The sequence below is a fragment of the Mytilus californianus genome, unplaced genomic scaffold (assembly GCF_021869535.1).
Source record: "Mytilus californianus isolate M0D057914Y unplaced genomic scaffold, xbMytCali1.0.p SCAF_20, whole genome shotgun sequence".
NCBI classification, from domain to species: domain Eukaryota; kingdom Metazoa; phylum Mollusca; class Bivalvia; order Mytilida; family Mytilidae; genus Mytilus; species Mytilus californianus.
In genome coordinates, this window is record NW_026262669.1 from 8469263 (window position 1) to 8491097 (window position 21835).

General features: G+C 32.2%; 1 protein-coding gene and 2 long non-coding RNA genes across 8 annotated transcripts in view; all 3 read right to left on the reverse strand.

Moving 5' to 3' along the window:
- Positions 1–3220: 3220 nt before the first annotated feature.
- LOC127731757 (AP-3 complex subunit sigma-1-like) overlaps positions 3221–21835 on the reverse strand; it is a 29207-nt gene continuing 10592 nt past the window's right edge. For 2 of the 3 annotated variants that reach the window (XM_052240604.1, XM_052240603.1), the window contains exon 6: positions 21339–21474. In XM_052240604.1, coding sequence (XP_052096564.1) covers positions 21361–21474 — 114 coding nt within the window. In that variant the 3' untranslated portion in view covers positions 21339–21360. Of the gene's footprint in view, positions 5036–21338; positions 21475–21835 lie in introns of those variants that run through there. The other variant, XM_052240605.1, reaches the window with a different exon arrangement.
- Positions 7841–14361, reverse strand: LOC127731762 (uncharacterized). Its single transcript, XR_007995732.1, has 3 exons — positions 8377–14361; positions 8020–8313; positions 7841–7900 (listed from the first exon to the last, which is right to left on the reverse strand). It is a non-coding gene; the product is annotated as an uncharacterized LOC127731762 (long non-coding RNA).
- Positions 18771–20661, reverse strand: LOC127731764 (uncharacterized). 4 transcript variants are annotated; one of them, XR_007995738.1, is made up of 7 exons: positions 20618–20661; positions 20378–20517; positions 20126–20327; positions 19730–20075; positions 19584–19679; positions 19440–19533; positions 18771–18855 (listed from the first exon to the last, which is right to left on the reverse strand). It is a non-coding gene; the product is annotated as an uncharacterized LOC127731764 (long non-coding RNA). The 4 variants fall into 4 exon arrangements; XR_007995739.1 differs by lacking the exons at positions 20378–20517; positions 20618–20661 and adding an exon at positions 20518–20565 and having other exon boundaries at positions 20126–20321; XR_007995740.1 differs by lacking the exon at positions 20618–20661 and having other exon boundaries at positions 20126–20275; positions 20418–20565.

Sequence of the window (21835 nt, forward strand, 5' to 3'; positions counted from 1 at the left end):
ATGATTGCTGTTTAACATAGAGCAGCAAATTCTATGCATATTCAGAACAAGAACATGTTAATGTTATATGAATATGGGCATGTACACATTGCAATCTTCCATATTTCAAATATAGTTACTGTAAATTCAGAAATTATTGTGAGTTTTTTATTGATGTGAATAATGCAACTTGGTGAGTATTGCAATAATAAGAACTTGCATTCTGATGTCCCATACATATATCTGTATGCAGATTTTCCTAAAATTGTGATAATTAATCTCACATTTTTATCCATTCTTGAATAAATTGCTTCGCCCGAGCGCAGCTGGATACGACCGCTGAGGTCCAACCCTGAACAGTTGGGGCAAAAATCGACACAATATTCGCGCTTGATACAGGTCTGAATTTGGATTGTAATTAAATATTTGACACATAATAGGTTTTTTAAAAATCCTAAATGAGAAAAATTTGTCCACCCCTCACAATTTCTTTTACATCATAGAAGTCTTAAAATAGAAAATGACATGCACAATCATTGCGAAAATGAATATTCCTTAATTAGCATTTTTAAATAGTAACTTCTAAAAATAAATTGACAGCTAATCACCTCAAGACAATACCACATTTCTTTATACATAATTTAAAAGCAGTGTAAGGGAGGTAAACCAAACATAACATTGTACTTTTTTTTAATTGTCCATTAACCAGGAAACCCTTGTTTTTCCCCTTTTTTGCCCCTAATTCCTAAACGGTTTGAGCCATAACCCCCAAAGCCAATCCTAACCATCCCTTTGTGGTATGGAAACTTGTAGTATAATTTCAGAGAGATCCATACACTGTTCCACAAGTTATTATCTGGAAACTAGAAAAATGCTTATTTGGGCCCCTTTTTGGCCCCTAATTCCTCAACTATTAGGACTATAACCCTATAAAATCAATCACAACCTTCCTTTTGTGGTTATAAACATTGTGTTTAAATTTCATAGATTTCTATTTAAATTTACTAATGTTATTGTCCGGAAACCAGATGTCTTCGGACGACGCTGACAACGACGACAACGACGACGTGATACCAAAAGATTGGAAAAATTTTTGTGGACGTATAAAAATTGCAATAATAAATGCTGGCAATAATTTCTGTATTTACAGTAATCCATTACTTATAGTATCTGAGAAACAGACAAGTATAAAAACTTAACATTTATCAATACTGTAAATTCAGAAATTATTGCGATGTTTTTATTATTGCGACAAATGCGACAGGGTTATAATCGCAATAATTTAAACTCGCATTTTGAAATTTTTTATATGAATTAAACAGGATTTTTCTCATTATCACAAAAATTAAAATCGCATTTTAGTCTAAAATGACAAAATCGCAATAATAAATGCACGCAATAATTTCTGAATTTACAGTAAATGAGATGAAACAGACTGACATGTACACCATACAATCATTCAATACACCTCCTGCTTATAGTATTTAAGATACCGTCTTGACCACTAAAACTTAACCTTGATCACTGATCCATGAAATAAGGTTGAGGTCAGGTGAACCCTTGTAAGGATCCCTTTAACCAGTAGTTAATTACTCATCAGTGAAATTTTGACACATAATATATACTAGTACAATGTAGTCTTTTAAGCAGTTACTGAGGTCAAGGACAACGAAAATATATCAAACTTCTAAACATAACACCTTTGTATTCAAGGTATGAAACATCCAGGATTTGTATTCCCTGGAATATAGAGCTTTATACAAATAGTTTAGGTGTAATACCACCAAATCATAGTACGTCACATCCAGTTGCATACAAAAAAGGGTTGAAAAAAAAATATTCCCATGAATTTGACAGTTGTAGGAAATTAATCCTACATTTCATTGCAGTAAAAAATTTCTGAGTCATAAACATATATCTTGGGTGTTTCAAAGCACCATTCTTTTTTTATTTGGTGTTTCTATAGAATATTTTGGAAATTTGAGGTTACATGGTTACTAAAGCTTGTACATATGAAAAAAAGGGTGAAAATTTGATTGGTTAACTTTCAGTGATGGTTATTTTCTTATATGCAATGAAATATCATGTAAATTTGGTCTATAGTACTGGACAGGATAAAACTTTACTCTTCCCAAGTATGTCTTTATTTGAAACAAAGATAAATTCTGCACAATTTTTTGAAAAGTGCAAATTTAACAAAGACTAATAGGGGAAAAACAATGGTGGTATTACACCTTTATGATCCACTGCCACCAGATTGTTATCCCTTTCTCTTGCAAGGCGAGACAAAAATCAAGTTCAGATATCCGCCTATACCATCAACAAAGGTCACTTTGTACAAATTACTAGATGTGCACAAGATCCAGATATGCACATGGGATACATTTTGAAACTGCTGCAACCATTGAAATAAATATTGTTGATGACATTCAGTCATAAGATAGTAAAATGTACCTGACAAAACAGAATATTTCAAAATTGCAAGAATGCTTACTTTCCTCAATCCAAACAACATTATTCAGTTTGACCTAAACTGATCTAAGCATACCCAAGATAGATATGACAACTGATCTAAGCATACCCAAGATAGATATGTCAACTGATCTAAGCATACCCAAGATAGATATGACAACTGATCTAAGCATACCTAAGATAGATATGACAACTGATCTAAGCATACCCAAGATAGATATGACAACTGATCTAAGCATACCCAAGATAGATATGACAACTGATCTAAGCATACTTAAGATAGATATGACAACTGATCTAAGCATACCCAAGATAGATATGACAACTGATCTAAGCATACCCAAGATAGATATGACAACTGATCTAAGCATACCTAAGATAGATATGACAACTGATCTAAGCATACCAAAGATAGATATGACTGTGACATTTTTACGTACTGTGGATTCATTTATTTTCGTGGGTACCAATTTTCGTGGATTAAGGAAACTTACATGTTCGTGGATATTTAATTTCGTGGTTTTTGACAATGTCTGCATACAAGCCTATAGTAAATTTGCCATTCGTTGAACTTTTAATTTCGTGGTTAACATATAACTACGAAATCCACGAAAATTGGTATCCAATGAATAATAATGAATCCACAGTAAATCTGAAGTTTCAAATCTCATAGCTCTGGAATGACAAATAAGAAAAATTTTCAAAATAGTGGTAATAATATGGTTTTAAATATATTTTTTTTCCAGTGAGTAAAACAGAAAAGACATAAAACATTTAAGGTCATTTATTCATTCATTATTTTCATCTCAACAACAACAATCATAAATAAAATACATTTCCTGAACCTTTATATATTGCCTGTATACTGTAAAACTAACCAACTGTTCACTTGTTTTAATAGTAAGAATGGAGACAAAATCAGCTGAATGCAAACAGTTTTAAAGAATTATTGTATTTTTAATTTTATTTTTTTATAATGAAAATTGTTAAAAAAGATCAATCTAATTACTGATATAAATAATAACAAGATTAAATTTGTCATCCATTAGAATCTTCTATAGGAAGGTACAATCATGTGTCCACACCTCAATTTCTCATGGTGTTATAAGTAAATCTATGGGGAAATTGTATTATAATGGAAAACATATCCCAAACTATTATGTTAATGAGCTTTTCACACTGACCATGTTTTTTAATGGTCATTTTCACCTGTCCATGGTGGGAGTTGACAAAACTTTTAGGTATTAGATCAATGATTTTGAAAAAAGGGGGGAGGGGCAAGGCAATGCTAGGAGTGGGACTTGAAAAAAGTGTATGCATTAACCATACATAAAAGGGGAGTGTCCATGTCTATGTATGTCTTTTTAATCATAAGAATAGATTATACAATAATTTGGGAAAATTAAAAATAGCTCTTTTTTTCATTATTTTTTTTTAATCTTATGTTAAACAAGACTGAACAGTGGACATGAGTATATTTCCAATGGTGGCAGGTGGAAAAGGCAAAATACATTTCAGCTGTAGTGTACATATTTAACTTGCTTTCACAAAACGCCAATAACTATTCAGTTCTTAGTTTTATGATCTATATTTTTCTTTGTAGAGGGAGATAACTCTATTTTATATGAACTTTTTATTAATTTATTTATATATTAAATCAGAATTTCTGCCTTACAACCAAAATTTTATTTTGTCGTTTTAAATATTTTATCGAAAAAAATATAGACATTCTGCCAAACTTCCATGCACATTAACACATCTGCTCTCATACATACCAAAAAGCATGGTTAGTGACACACTTACTATATTGATATCAGTAAGGAATGAATGTCAACCTGTGCTAAGTTTAAATGAGGTTCTGTAGTGAAAGTGAAAGTCTATACCTATTTTATTTCTATTAATAAATAATTGTTTGACAGTAGTGAAAAATACAACTGCATTACTTGGCAGCTCTAGATTTGAAAATAAAGAACAATTTTCAATAAGAATTTCTGCCTAACAACCAAAATTTTATTTTGTCGTTTTAAATATTTTATTGAAACAAAGATAGACATTCTGCCAAACTTCTATACACATTAACACATCTGCTCTCATACATACCAAAAAGCATGGTTAGTGACACACTTACTATATTGATATCAGTAAGGAATGAATGTCAACCTGTGCTAAGTTTAAATGAGGTTCTGTAGTGAAAGTGTGAAAGTCTATACCTATTTTATTTCTATTAATAAATAATTGTTTGACAGTCGTGAAAAATACAACTGCATTACTTGGCAGCTCTAGATTTGAAAATAAAGAACAATTTTTAATAAAAAAAAATGTAGTAGCAAATGTTACTATTGTCTATGTTGATGACTGAGAATTAGTACAATTTTCACATAATAAAGATAAAATTTGTTAACGAAATAAGATGTGATATGAAAATGACAACATAATTTTTTTAAATATTCATGAGCTGAATGTTGAATATTCATGACAGTTTAAAATTAGGAAGGTCAGGTAACTTCATGTCTTTGAACTTCTGTGGAATATTCATATCCTTGACAGCACTAACAGCTCTAGCAGGAGCAGCAGAGATACCAGCCTGAAATCATATACATATTCATGAAAAGTTTAAATAATATATTCACAAAAACTGTTATAACCTAATCATATGTATACACTAAAAGGAATGGTAGCAGTGTGTGAAAAAGTAAACAATGAAAACGAATGCAATTATTACAAAATGAAAAATATTCTACAAGAAATGTGAAGGAATTAGTTATTGATTTATTAATTTTTTGATAAAGTATTTTGATAAAGAGAAAGACAGACAGACATTAAAAAACCAAACAAGCAGCATATCAGGCAGAAATAGAAAGAATATGTAAAAATTCCAATAGATGACAAATAATTGAAGAATACATAGTAATATAAATCATATATTAGGAAAATAATAGTTTTTATTTTACTATCTTGATAATTCTATAATAAACAGATTCTATGAATAAACAGATACTCTGAGATTCATGAAAATCATCATCAAATAATTTGTTTTATAAAGACATTCCCCATACACTATAAAATGTGACAGTACTTTTATTTATGGGATCAAAATTTTATGCCCTGTAGACACAATATCTTTCTTAAATTTGTGTTTCCAGGCACTTAATTTTATACTAAAAAGTTTTGCCACCAGTCAGATATAAAATAATCCAATGGCAAGAAGCAAGTCTGTCAATTTTTTCATTACACTGTGTATTACAACTATAGATTCTAATTAACAATAAAATCTAAGAAAATTGATCCTGGTATCCCATTAAATAAAAATACTGTCACAACAAACTTAACAGGCAGAATAACTTCAATATTTTTTTTTTATCAAAACTAAAAATATGACTAGTTATAACATGTAAATAATAAAACACACAAGCAGGTACCAATCAGAGTCATGCATAAAATCTTAATAAATCAAACAACATCAGCTTCAAATTACAATGTATATATTAATCATTTTTCTAATCAATCATACTCTGGATTCATTTATTTTTTTAGAGTACCAATTTTGGTGGATTGAGGAAAATTTGCATATTCGTGGATATCTAATTTCCTGGTTCTGGCAAAGTCTGCATACATTCCTTTATTGTAATTCGTTGAACATTTAAATTCGTGGTTCTCCTGTACCTACGAAATCCACGAAAATTGGTATCCAACGAATATTAATGAATTCACAGTAACCATATTTGAAATTACAAATAACCTTGGATTTAGTGGCATAAACATATGGTTGCATAGTATCTGACAACTGAGAAATACTGCAATATCTGAGAACTCAACTTTCTACATAGTTGGAAATATTTTCCAGATTTACCGTGATTTTTGTGTTCATACATGTGTTAGTTTTATATGCTGTCTTAAATGTTGTTTACTGAATAATACGGATAACTGTCAGTTATACAGTTTACAAGAGCAAAACCAAGACATGAAGCTTCACAGAAGTTAAGGAGATGATAAACTCTTTTTTAATAAGGCATCTAAATACTAGGAGTACATCCATTATAAATACTAGGAGTACATCCAGTAGGTCATAAATTATCTCAAGATCATGGATAATTTAGAAACATGACCAACCTTTCTTTTTTCTCTATACTAAATTAAATTATTTAAAAGATAACATAGTATTTGATCTCTGACCTCAAGCATAAAACTTCCTCTGAATATGCATGAAATATTTGCCACTGGAAATTATGCAAATAACAATTATTCAAGCGTAAAACCTAAGTAAGTTTGGTTTTTGGTTTAGTATGTGATGTTTCACATCAACACAAATCCATAATTGCATGTGACAAATAACTTTCACCTTTATTAAGAGACTGATATCCTCTCTTAGATAAATCCAATACCATAAACATAGGATAAAAGCATATCAAATACTGAACTAATAATCAAAAAGTAAAAATCATGGACTTACAACCTCCTTAAAATCATATGGTCCTGCAGGTTAAAAGGGATTCTGGGGACTGCTATATATATGTATATATATATAAGTTGTAAAGATGTGGAAGTCTCAATGATTTATTTTTTATAGCGTTGATGAATTGCTGTGTCATCCATATTTATACAAATTCTCTTTTTGTTCATTATATTCTTTATACACTTTAATACTTCAGTACCACATCTGATGAACTGTAACTTAGTCTGGAGTACTTGTACCGTGTACAACCTAACAAGTGTATATACCTCACTCAATGGACTGTTAGTCTGGAGTACTTGTACAACCTAACCAGAGTATATATACCTCACTTGATGGACTGTTAGTCTGGAGTACTTGTACAACCTAACCAGAGTATATACCTCACTCGATGGACTGTTAGTCTGAAGTACTTGTACAACCTAACCAGAGTATATACCTCACTTGATGGTCTGTTGGTCTGGAGTACTTGTACAACCTAACCAGAGTATATACCTCACTCAATGGACTGTTATTCTGGAGTACTTGTACAACCTAACCAGAGTATATACCTCACTCAATGGACTGTTAGTCTGAAGTACTTGTACAACCTAACCAGAATATATACCTCACTGGATGGACTGTTAGTCTGAAGTACTTGTACAACCTAACCAGAGAATATACCTCACTTGATGGTCTGTTGGTCTGGAGTACTTGTACAACCTAACCATAGTATATACCTCACTTAATGGACTGTTAGTCTGGAGTACTTGTACAACCTAACCAGAGTATATACCAAACTTGATGGACTGTTAGTCTGGAGTACTTGTACAACCTAACCATAGTATATACCTCACTCAATGGAATGTTAGTCTGGAGTACTTGTCCAACCTAACCAGAGTATATACCTCACTGGATGGACTGTTAGTCTGAAGTACTTGTACAACCTAACCAGAGAATATACCTCACTTGATGGTCTGTTGGTCTGGAGTACTTGTACAACCTAACCAGAGTATATACCTCACTCGATGGACTGTTAGTCTGGAGTACTTGTACTGTGTGCAACCTAACCAGAGAATATACCTCACTCAATGGACTGTTAGTCTGGAGTACTTGTACAACCTAACCAGAGTATTTACCTCACTCGATGGACTGTTAGTCTGGAGTACTTGTACTGTGTACAACCTAACCAGAGAATATACCTCACTCGATGGACTGTTAGTCTGGAGTACTTGTACAACCTAACCAGAGTATATACCTCACTTGATGGACTGTTAGTCTGGAGTACTTGTACTGTGTACAACCTAACCAGATAATATACCTCACTCGATGGACTGTTAGTCTGGAGTACTTGTACAACCTAACCAGAGTATATACCTCACTTGATGGACTGTTAGCCTGGAGTACTTGTACAACCTAACCAGAGTATATACCTCACTTGATGGACTGTTAGTCTGGAGTACTTGTACTGTGTACAACCTAACCAGATAATATACCTCACTCGATGGACTGTTAGTCTGGAGTACTTGTACAACCTAACCAGAGTATATACCTCACTTGATGGACTGTTAGCCTGGAGTACTTGTACAACCTAACCAGAGTATATACCTCACTTGATGGACTGTTAGTCTGGAGTACTTGTACTGTGTACAACCTAACCAGAGAATATACCTCACTTGATTGACTGTTAGTCTGGAGTACTTGTACTGTTTACAACCTAACCAGATAATATACCTCACTCGATGGACTGTTAGTCTGGAGTACTTGTACAACCTAACCAGAATATATACCTCACTTGATGGACTGTTAGTCTGGAGTACTTGTACAACCTAACCAGAATATATACCTCACTCGATGGACTGTTAGTCTGGAGTACTTGTACAACCTAACCAGAGTATATACCTCACTTGATTGACTGTTAGTCTGGAGTACTTGTACAACCTAACCAGAATATATACCTCACTCGATGGACTGTTAGTCTGGAGTACTTGTACAACCTAACCAGAGAATATACCACACTTGATGAACTGTTCGTCCAGGGTATCATCTGACCCAAAGTAATGTATTGTCTTTAGACAGGTTAATTACAAACATTTGAATCAATTTTCAGTTGATAAATATCGTAAATTTAACAAAACGAAGGTTGACTTTAGATGATTTTAGCTACTATTTTTTGGAAACTTGATTATATATAATCTTATATGTAATTATCCAGCATGGAATGCCCCAAAATGTTTTGTTTATGAAAAACTAAATAGCAAAAATAGCAAAAAATCATACCATGCTAACTTTAATTTAAAAAGGCAAATCAAATACTGTTAATTCAGAAATCTTTGCGATGTGAAAGGATTAGTGTCTTCTTGACTATATTTTAAATATTGATGGTAAGTTCTGTATGAAGCTTTTCCTTCAATTAAAATAAAACTTATTTCATTTTTCTATTCACAACTTTCAAGATTTTGAAAATTAACAGTATTGCACATTTCTAAGCAATCTATGTTTAATGTCCACAATGCTTAATACAAAACAAGATATCCACATGATATTAAAAAATTCTGCAAAACAGAAATTTCAAGAAATTTTAGTACAAGCAGTAACAACTTCTGTTAGTTGATTGTGATAATACTAAATTCTTCTAAATTAAAAAGTTTGAACTTACACTCATTCTACCCTACAATATACCAGGTTACATATTTATAAAGAATAGTGCTTAAAAAACAGCTGACATTAATATTATATAGAGGGTCTGGATGGGGACTTTCATTTCTTTAATCTTTGTTTTTTTAGATCATTTTTCTCTATTCTTTTTCTCTTTTCCCCATTTTTCTCTTTTCTTTTTATTTTAGCACCCCATTATTCTCTATTCTTTATTTGTTTTTCCCTATTTTTCTCTTTTCTTTATTTTTTTTGTCCTTTATTCTGCACGTTTTGTTTATTATTCTCTATCCCCCCTCTATCCGTAAACCCTATCCTAACCATCATTATAATATTCATGACTGTAGTATGGAGCTATTGAGGAGCTTTATAAATTCAGAAATTAATGCAATGTTTTTATTAATGTGAAAAACATGCAACAATATCAGGATCGCAGTAATTAAACCTTGAGTTCTTATTTTCACAAATTTTTGCAATCCCATCAATTAGATCTCATATTTTTACCAGTAATCAGTGATAAACGCACAGATTAATTTCTGAATATCCAATATTGACCTTGCCAGAAACGATTTCCAATTTCCCCGTTCCTTTTTAAAAAAAAATTGTGTCATACTTTATTGAAAATTTTAGCATTTGTAAGTTAGATACAGAAATTACCAATACCTTATCACATCCTCGTTTAACATTAGTAGTATATAAATAAACTGGTAAGTTCTTGTTAGTAATCTGAATTACTATATTATAACTTATCCATTGTTTTCAAAAAATTGTTGAGCAATAAAAGAAGACCCGTATTTTGGAGAAAGGTAAAAAAAAAAATAACAATCTGAAAAAACAAAAAAAACAACCCCCCCTCCCCAAAAAAAACCAACAAAATTTTTGAATTTTGGCAACAGTATATATATATATATTCACTGGTGACCATGAAATGATGGCATAATATAACGCGTCTGGCGTAAATATAAAATTTCAATCCTGGTATCTATGACGAGTTTATTTATATAGAAAGAACACATCTTTTTGCAGAACATTGGAAAAGAAGGATTAAATTTATCTACATATCATCTATAAACCATTAGAGAAAAATAGATTCCAACACTAAATCATGTGCAATACCATAATTTTCAACTCTCGACAGTTGAATTTTAAATATTTAAATTCTAGGAAATTAGCCTTGTGTTTAAAATTTGAAAATTTAACTGTCTCGAGTGGAGAAATATAGTATCACATCTGATGCAGTGGTAGAATATATATATATATATATATATATATGAATGACACTCCAGCAATCCAACAACAAAAAAAAACATATCAACATCAAGTGGTCAAGAATAATAGACAGGTGTCTATACCAATATGTCGAGCTCTAAATTGTCCAGTGTCTTAAAAAAATGTGAATCAATTAAACAGAAGCTATAAAAGACCTATAAAAATAAAACTCTCTAAACAACAAAAACATAAACACTAAGACAGTTACTGACAAGGTTCCTGGACAGGTACATGAATATGTTACAGTATATGAGCTGTGTGTGTATAACTAACAATAAAGCATGCACATGCATGTTTTAGGAATTTCTCTTTACCTAATTTACATGTAAATATATGTTGCAGGAATTTCTAACTACCTAATATACATGCAAATACATATATATTAAGAAGAAATAAGCAAAATGTTCTATCTGAGTAAATTGCTATTTTTCCATTACTTCCTCACTATATGTGTGCATGCTGTGCAGTATGGCAGTGAATAGCCACATGTAAATTTCTAACATGCTTTATTTAAAAACAAACCAGAGACTCTAAAGAGCCTGTGTGGCTCACCTAGGTCTATGTGCATAATCAACAATGGACTCTCCAACATTGTAGACAAGAATAGAATTCATGACAGAAATTTCTTTTTTGTTGATCTTGTATTGCTGATCATTTTGTCTGTTTAGTTTCTCTCTATCTTCTTTAGTTTTTGCTCAAAACACAAAAGAGGGTAAAAAAATCCTCATTTAAGGGCAATCACTCTTAAGAAGAGTGACAAGTCTACCAACTATATTGACAAAATTTGACATTTGTGGATCTTGCCTTGCTGATCATTTTTGTTATTTAAAGTTTTTTCTATTTATCTATTATAATTTTTATCATATATTGAAGGCAAAACGCAAAAAAAATGGTAAAAATTGTCATTTAAGGTCAATAACTCCAATAAGGAGTTGTTGGAAAATTTCCTCCATATTGTCTGAAATGTAGATCTTGTCTTGCTGATCATTTTTGCAACTTAAAGTTTCTCTCAATCTATTATAGTCTGTTTGACTTCTATAAATCTTCAGAAAATAATTCTTAAAAATTCATTTTTACAAATAAACATTTTTTTTCTTGATGTATGTTAATGTATGATATATACGAACTCTGACTATGAATATCATAATTTTAGGCCAATAATCAAAAAAGTTACCCATTAGGTCTCTATGTTACTTCTATTTTTTTTTATATAAAATACTTGATGGAGTAAGTATGAATAATGTAACAGCCTTCCATGCAAAACAAAAACATAAGACATGTGCTTTAAACCTGTTTCATTATATCATCTGACTTTTCTCATTTAAATAACGCTGACCAGCAAACAAACTTGGACTTCATTTAAGTTTTATGTCATGTGATTACTGAACTTATTGTATACATGATTTTGTATTTTTCATTGTTCAATTTCTATGAGTAACCTTAGTAATATTTTCCACTGGACATTACTAGTATAACATTTTTAAAAACTACAAAGTAGTTTTATGCAAAATTCAGTATAGAGATTTTATTAAAAAGTTCTCCTTTTCATCAGTAAAGATCTTTATTGTTATATTTTATCTAATTTTATTTTCATATTTTGAAAGTCATAAGCTGTGTTTTTTCAAGAAAAAAGTAAATATTAAATGTATTCTGTAAATACTTATTGGTGTAACTTTTTAGAGGCTCTCCATTTTGTTAATACTGTCATCATGCTTTAAGCATGAAAAGCTTGCTTATATTCTTTTATAAGATATATATAAATATATAATCAAATTAAGGTAACAAAAATTAAGATTTGGTAAGGAATAAAAACAAAATAAAACATCTGATTATAATATTTTCCCCCACAAATAACATCTTTGTAGATACATGCAAGTTCATTTATAAAATCATACAAGAGTGCACACGCTGAAATGTCTCGCCTTCTTTACTAATCATTGATATTATGTTGATAGTCCTAAATATAAAGCTTTATTACAACTGTCACATAAACTTAACATTAACCAAGAAAACTAAACATTGACCAATGAACCAGGAAAATGAGGTCAAGGTCAGATGAACCATGCTAGGCAGGCATGTACAGCTAACAATTCTTCCATACAACAAATATAGTTGACCTATTACTTATAGTTTAAGAAAAACACCCCAAAAAAAAAATTAAAAAAATAAAATTATCTTCAATCTTTGATCAAAATATTGTAAAAAGTCATATTTTCATATTATCTATTTATCTATTTATGTTGCTATGCTAAAATATTTTTTACTTATCTCAATACTTATCTTATTTCATATGTATCAAAAATCAGTAAATGTGATTCTGTTGTGCAAACAAAATTTCAAAAGTTCTTCAATCTGTACATATTCAGCCAATTAATCTTTATGAAGGGACTGGAGTGAACTGTATTCTATGTTAAACATTCATGCATGAGTGACCTTATTTTAACATTTTCACACCTTCCAATGTTTTTGTTAATCACGGTTTAGTAATGATCCCTTAAAAGTTTTTATTATTTATTATCATTATTAATGTTATTTAAAGATTTTTATAAAATAATCTATTTCAATGTAAGTAATCAGCAGTTAAATAATAAAATACATTCCATACACCAAATATAGTTGACCTATTACTTATAGCATCTGAGAAGAAGACCAAACAACAGAAACTTAACATTGACCAATGAACCATGAAAATAAGCTCACGGTCAGATGAAACCTGTCAGACAGACGTGCACACCTTACAATCATTCCATACACCACATATTGTTGACCTATATCTTATAGTATCTGAGAAGAGGACCAAACAAGAGCAACTTAACATTGACCAATGAACCATGAAAATGAGGTCAAGGACAAATGACACCTGCCAGACAGACATGTACACCTTACAATCATTCCATACACCAAATATAGTTGACCTATTGCTTATAGTATTAGAAAAACAGACCAAACAAAACACAAAAACTTAACATTGACCAATGAACCATGAAAATGAGGTCAAGGACAAATGACACCTGCCAGTCAGACATGTACACCTTACAATCATTCCATACACCAAATATAGTTGACCTATTGCTTATAGTATTAGAAAAACAGACCAAAACACAAAACTTAACATTGACCAATGAACCATGAAAATGAGGTCAAGGACAAATGACACCTGCCAGACAGACATGTACACCTTACAATCATTCCATACACCAAATATAGTTGACCAATGGCTTATAGTATTAGAAAAACAGACCAAAACACAAAAACTTAACATTGACCAATGAACCATGAAAATGAGGTCAAGGTCAGATGAAACCTGCCAGACTGACATGTATCCCTTATAATCATTCCATACACCACATATAGCTGACCTACTGCTTGTAGTATCTGAGAAACGGACCTAATCACGTAACTTTAACCTTGATCACTGATCCATGAAATGAGGCTGAGGTCAGGTGAACCCTGTATGATGGACATGTAGACGTTGCAAGGAACCCATATACCAAATATAGTTATCCTATTACTCATAATAAGTGAGAAATTTACATAACAAAAAAACTAAACTTTTTTTTCAAGCAGTCGCTGAACCATGAAAATAAGGTCAAGGACATTGGACATATGACAGACGGAAAGTTCTTAACATAAGGTATCTGCATACAAAGTATGAAGCATCCAGGTCTACTACCTTCTGAAATATAAAGCTTTATACAAATAGTTTACGCCGACGTCGCCGCCGGATAGTAATACCTATGTCTCACTTTCTGCGACTTTCCTCGCAGGCGAGACAATAAAACCAGTTATAAAAAAACTTAGATGATGGTCATTTTTCATGACATGTATAGTGTCCTTTGATATTTAAATGAGTTAAGTCTCATGGTACAATGAAACAGGTTTAAAACACATGTCTAATGTTTTTGTTTTGCATGGAAGGCTGTTACATTATTCATACTTACTCCATCAAGTATTTTATATAAAAAAAAATAGAAGTAACATAGAGACCTAATGGGTAACTTTTTTGATTATTGGCCCAAAATTATGATATTCATAGTCAGAGTTCGTATATATCATACATTAACATACATCAAGAAAAAAAATGTTTATTTGTAAAAATGAATTTTTAAGAATTATTTTCTGAAGATTTATATAAGTCAAACGGACTATAAGTTTTCAAAATAAAAGGCAAAAATGAAAAAAAAAAGGGTAAAATTTGCCATTTAAGGGCAATAACTCCTGTAAGAAGTCGCCTGACAGTTTTGACGTCAATGAACAATTGGTAGAGCTCAACATTCTGAACATTTTTGCCCTGTCAGATTTTCTCTATTTATAACGATTTTAAAATAATAGACGAAACTTGCTTTACCCCTATGTTCTATTTTAGCCATGTCGGCCATCTTGGATGGCAGGCGGGGTCATCAGACACATTTTTAAAACTAGATACCCCAATGATGATTGAGGCCAAGTTTGGTTAAATTTGGTCCAGTAGTATCAGAGAAGATTTTGTTAAAGTTAACGGATGCCAAGTGATGAGAAAAGCTCACTTGGCCTGGGGCCAGGTGAGCTAATAAAAATTCAAAATCTTACAGATTTGTGAAAATTGAATAAAAGATATGACTGCATAATGGTTATTTTAAAGTAACTCAGTGAATATTACACGAATATTTTAAAGATATTAATGTACCAGTATGTCCTATTTACCAACTTTTTAAAAATTAATTTCATTCATTTCACATCCTGTGAGAATATTCAGGAATAATCTAAAAATACAAACTTTTACCAAATTTTTGTTAGCTTCAACTGAGAAAAATGTTTTGAGCATTAATTCACTTAATAAAAAAACACAAAAGACACCAAATCTATTCTTGTCATACAAAAAGCAATAACATCACATATTTTTAATTTTTAATAATTTTAATTCTTAATTTTAAGAAATACTTTATCTTTTTATCCAAAGAAAAACTTGGAAACCAAAACAATCACACAATAATAATATTCCCAATGTAAAAAATCTGTCCCTCCTACAGACTGCCATATATATGCTCTCTCTTAGTTAAGAACAATATCATATATAAGGGTAACAAAATTGAGTAAAATGTGCTAATGACATACAACATTTACTGTAAATAATAAAAAGGCTGCATGCTATAGCAATATCCAGAATCATATACATATGGGAAGACAAGATTCCAGTCATTTATAATTTGAAGTAATAATTTCATAACACACCAGAAGTCAGTTTAATATAATAATATTGCAAGTAACAGTGAAAAAGTCTAGAGAACTTATATATTTTTTGAATGGCAGAGGGATGGATGTAAACGTCTATGAAAAACCAAGATCTCTATCTGTTAGTCATCATCATCATAATGACATCTGCAGACATGCTGTGAATTTATTATTTATTATGGGATACCAGTTTTCATGGGTAAATGTAAACGAGGAAGTTAAAGTGGGATACCAGTTTTCATGGGTAAATGTAAACGAAGAAGTTAAAGTGGGATACCAGTTTTCATGAGTAAATATGAACGAGGAAATTAAAGTGGGATACCAGTTTTCATGAGTAAATATGAACGAGGAAGTTAAAGTGGGATACCAGTTTTCATGGGTAAATGTGAAAAAGAAGTTAAAGTGGGATACCAGTTTTCATGGGTAAATGTGAACGAGGAAGTTAAAGTGGGATACCAGTTTTCATGGGTAAATGTGAAAAAAGAAGTTAAAGTGGGATACCAGTTTTCATGGGTAAATGTGAACGAGGAAGTTAAAGTGGGATACCAGTTTTCATGGGTAAATGTGAACGAGGAAGTTAAAGTGGGATACCAGTTTTCATGGGTAAATGTAAACGAGGAAGTTAAATGTTTAAAGAAACACAAATTTTCTATAGGCTAGTATGCAGACTTTGGCAAAAATAACAAAATCAAATATCCACCAAAATACAATCGTTCCTCAATCCACTTAAATTGGTACCCACGAAAATAAATGAATCCACAGTAATGAAAAAAAGTCAAGACTTGATTTCAGATTGACACACTAAATATCATGAATATATATGAAGTGATGTCAAGTGGAGTAAAATACAAACCCCACCTGAACCATGATGACATTATATGATGACATTCCAAAAATCAATCAAGGATAAAACCTGAAGGTAATTTAATTTGAAGAGTGGAGTAAATGACAAACCAACCTGAAATTCGACATTATATGATGACATTCCAAAAATCAGTCAACCAAAATACCAGAAGATAATTTAACTTGAAGAGTGGAGTAAAAATACAAACAATCATCTGAAACTCATGGTTATTTAGTATCACAACAGAAGCCAGTTTAATATCGCAAGAAAAAGTGAAAAATGGCAGAGGAATGACTAGACTGAGGGTCAGATTGGCTGACATGACTACACCTATAGGACACTACAACTTAGTGGCAAAAATAACCAAACTTCCAAACACAAAATCATTTCTGTAAAAAATGAATAATTAGGTGAATTTGCTTTTAGGTCAAGTGCAGAAAAAAAGTTATAAATTTTATTTCAAATTTGAATTATGACCACCAAAAAACTTTTAAATTCAAGATTAAATACACTATATGAATCTCTGAAGCAGATGGAAGATTAGTAGACATTCAATAACTAACTATATTTTGAACCTTAGTTTCCACAAACACATATAAAATTACATGTATAAAAATCTTGTATCTTGTCTTCCCATAGGCTTAGTTCTGAAAAAGCCAAAAATAAAAACCTACCAACGCAGCCTTTTGGAACGTTACCTAAAAATAGTGTAAACTTCATACAATTTGTGAACCTACAAATAATTACAGTAGACAACATAATGTTTATGAGTGTATATAAAAATACAGCAACACTTTTCCCCAAAAACGATTTGAGAAAAAATGTGTGCAAGTCCTGAACATTTAAGTATAACTTGTAATCAAATTTGATTATAGGCTTTTTTTGTGAAAAGTGACCTATAGTATGACCTTTTACATTACAAAAAAGAAATGGACCAAAATAAATACTTCAAAATGAACACTTTTCTGATAAGAGGTTTATTTTGCAAAAATTAGGCCCTTTCTTATAAGTCCTAGATACAGAATAGAAATCTCATTCAATTCATGCTTGTATATAAACTTGAAAAGTATTAATACTAAGGTCATTTCAATATTGTATGCTATTTGTTAGTTTTTTGTCTAAAAATATTCAAATTCCAATCAGAAAGCAATACACACTGTGGGTAGAAGCTTAACAACCAAAACAAGACCTTTTTTCTTACCTCACCACTTAAGACTCGAACCCTAATTCCTTTTCTGAAATTTCAAATTTGAATTCCGCCAGAGGTTTTGTCAAATTATTCTTTTGCTTAATGTGAAAGCAGTCCATATAAGAAAATGAATAAGCTTATATAAAAGTTACTGTATTGGGACTCTAGTAATAAATAAAGCTTAAATTTATATTGGAGATTTTGTATTGGGGCTCTAGTAATAAATAAAGCTTAAATCTATATTGGAGATTTTGTATTGGGCTCTAGTAATAAATAAAGCTTAAATCTATATTGGAGATTTTGTTTTGGGGCTCTAGTGATAAATTTATATTGGAGATTTGATGGATTATCTATTTTTAATTTACATGTAAAATTAAAGTTATTAGTCTGTGATAAAGTACTAAAAGTGGAAAAAATACAATTTTTCAGAAAGCATAATACTTTTTTAAAGATGAAAGTTAATCTTTTACTGAAATGACGATTATTTGTGGTTAGGGTTCCCAACCTACACCTAGACCTCCTAATGTCAGTATTCTCTCTATTACTCTTCCCAACCTACACCTAGCCCTCCTAATGTCAGTATTCTCTCTATTACTCTTCCCAGCCTACACCTAGACCTCCTAATGTCAGTATTCTCTCTATTACTCTTTCCAGCCTACACCTAGACCTCCTAATGTCAGTATTCTCTCTATCTTCCCAACCTACACCTAGCCCTTCTAATGTCAGTATTCTCTCTATTACTCTTCCCAGCCTACACCTAGACCTCCTAATGTCAGTATTCTCTCTATTACTCTTCCCAGCCTACACCTAGACCTCCTAATGTCAGTATTCTCTCTATCTTCCCAACCTACACCTAGACCTCCTAATGTCAGTATTCTCTCTCTTACTCTTCCCAACCTACACCTAGACCTCCTAATGTCAGTATTCTCTCTATTACTCTTCCCAACCTACACCTAGGCCTCCTAATGTCAGTAATCTCTCTATTATTCTTCCCAACCTACACCTAGACCTCATAATGTCAGTATTCGCTCTATTACTCTTCCCAGCCTACACCTAGACCTCCTAATGTCAGTATTCTCTCTATCTTCCCAACCTACACCTAGACCTCCTTATGTCAGTATTCTCTCTATTACTCTTCCCAGCCTACACCTAGACCTCCTAATGTCAGTATTCTCTCTATTACTCTTCCCAACCTACACCCAGACCTCCTAATGTCAGTATTCTCTCTATTACTCTTCCCAAACAACACCTAGACCTCCTAATGTCAGTATTCTCTCTATTACTCTTCCCAATCTACACTTAGACCTCCTAATGTCAGTATTCTCTCTATCTTCCCAACCTACACCTAGACCTCCTAATGTCAGTATTCTCTCTATCTTCCCAGCCTACACCTAGACCTCCTAATGTCAGTATTCTCTCTATTACTCTTCCCAACCTACACCTAGCCCTCCTAATGTCAGTATTCTCTCTATTACTCTTCCCAGCCTACACCTAGACATCCTAATGTCAGTATTCTCTCTATTACTCTTCCCAACCTACACCTAGGCCTCCTAATGTCAGTATTCTCTCTATTACTCTTCCCAGCCTACACCTAGACCTCCTAATGTCAGTATTCTCTCTATCTTCCCAACCTACATCTAGACCTCCTAATGTCAGTATTCTCTCTATCACTCTTCCCAACCTACACCTAGACCTCCTAATGTCAGTATTCTCTCTATTACTCTTCCCAACCTACACCTAGACCTCCTAATGTCAGTATTCTCTCTATCTTCCCAACCTACACCTAGACCTCCTAATGTCAGTATTCTCTCTATTACTCTTCCCAACCTACACCTAGACCTCCTAATGTCAGTATTCTCTCTATTACTCTTCCCAACCTACACCTAGCCCTCCTAATGTCAGTATTCTCTCTATTACTCTTCCCAGCCTACACCTAGGCCTCCTAATGTCAGTATTCTCTCTATTACTCTTCCCAGCCTACACCTAGACCTCCTAATGTCAGTATTCTCTCTATTACTCTTCCCAACCTACACCTAGACCTTCTAATGTCAGTATTCTCTCTATTACTCTTCCCAACCTACACCTAGACCTCCTAATGTCAGTATTCTCTCTATTACTCTTCCCAGCCTACACCTAGACCTCCTAATGTCAGTATTCTCTCTATTACTCTTCCCAACCTACACCTAGACCTCCTAATGTCAGTATTCTCTCTATTACTCTTCCCAGCCTACACCTAGACCTCCTAATGTCAGTATTCTCTCTATCTTCCCAACCTACACCTAGACCTCCTAAAGTCAGTATTCTCTCTATTACTCTTCCCAGCCTACACCTAGACCTCCTAATGTCAGTATTCTCTCTATCTTCCCAACCTACACCTAGACCTCCTAATGTCAGTATTCTCTCTATTACTCTTCCCAGCCTACACCTAGACCTCCTAATGTCAGTATTCTCTCTATTACTCTTCCCAACCTACACCTAGACCTCCTAATGTCAGTATTCTCTCTATTACTCTTCCCAGCCTACATCTAGACCTCCTAATGTCAGTATTCTCTCTATTACTCTTTCCAACCTACACCTAGGCCTCCTAATGTCAGTATTCTCTCTAATACTCTTCCCAGCCTACACCTAGACCTCCTAATGTCAGTATTCTCTCTATTACTCTTCCCAACCTACACCTAGGCCTCCTAATGTCAGTATTCTCTCTATTACTCTTCCCAACCTACACTACTTTTTATGACTCAAAATGCCTACCCTATAGTTTTTTTTTGCTTGCCCTTTTTCAGTGGTCAATTGTGACAAAATTGCATATGGTTCCAATATACTCAATATAAGAATATTCATCAAAATAAAAACAAAATTCTACATACTATACCCCATTTTTCTGAGGGAAGAAAACGTAAACAGACATATCTTTTGTTTGGCCTGAGTTGACAAAGACTAATCGGTCTTAGACTACATCTGAATTATTCTTAAACTGTTCCATAAACATGATAAAGGGGCCACAATTAATGAACAAGTTTTAACTATTCTGAATATGAATAACTACATAGATAGGTGCATGGTTAGTTCAGAATCTATTTTTGTCCATATATAAAAACAAAACACCTTAGTTTTACCAGACCTGATTCTTTTCATCTTAATTTAACATTCTCCTTTTCATGTTTTGGTTTTTCAACTGAGTATCTTTATTAAACAGTATCTAAATAGTAGTGATATTTCAGTTTTATTTTCGTCTGAGTAGGACCAGGTCTGGTTTTAACATGTACAGTATGAATGAAAGTGGTACGATTTAAATAAGAAGATAAGACTGGATCATACCTCTGACTTTTCCAACTTATTTTGTTCCTCTATTCTGGTCATAATTTCTGTCATATTTGTTTCTAGAACCATTCCTCCCATAACAAGCTCACCAAGAATGTAATGAACCTATAACCAGTATAAAACAAGCTTTTAATTTTTTGATGAATTTGGCTGAAATGGTCATTTTGATATTCAATGTCTGAACATTAAAAACTTTCAGTGAATAAAAAGTGATGTGGTGTATACCTTAATGAGAGAGCACCCAAACATTAATAATCAAAAGATATCTATAAGTTAACATACAGTCTTAAACAAAAGACTTGTGTCTATACAATATTGTAAGCTCTAAATTGCCTTGTTTAAGAATTTCTTTTTTTTTACCCTTCGACTTTTTATTATTTTCACATCATTTTTAGCAGTCAATTCAAAAGATCTTTAGTAATGCACAGCAAAATTTTGAAAGTATTAAATTTGTCCAACGAAAATG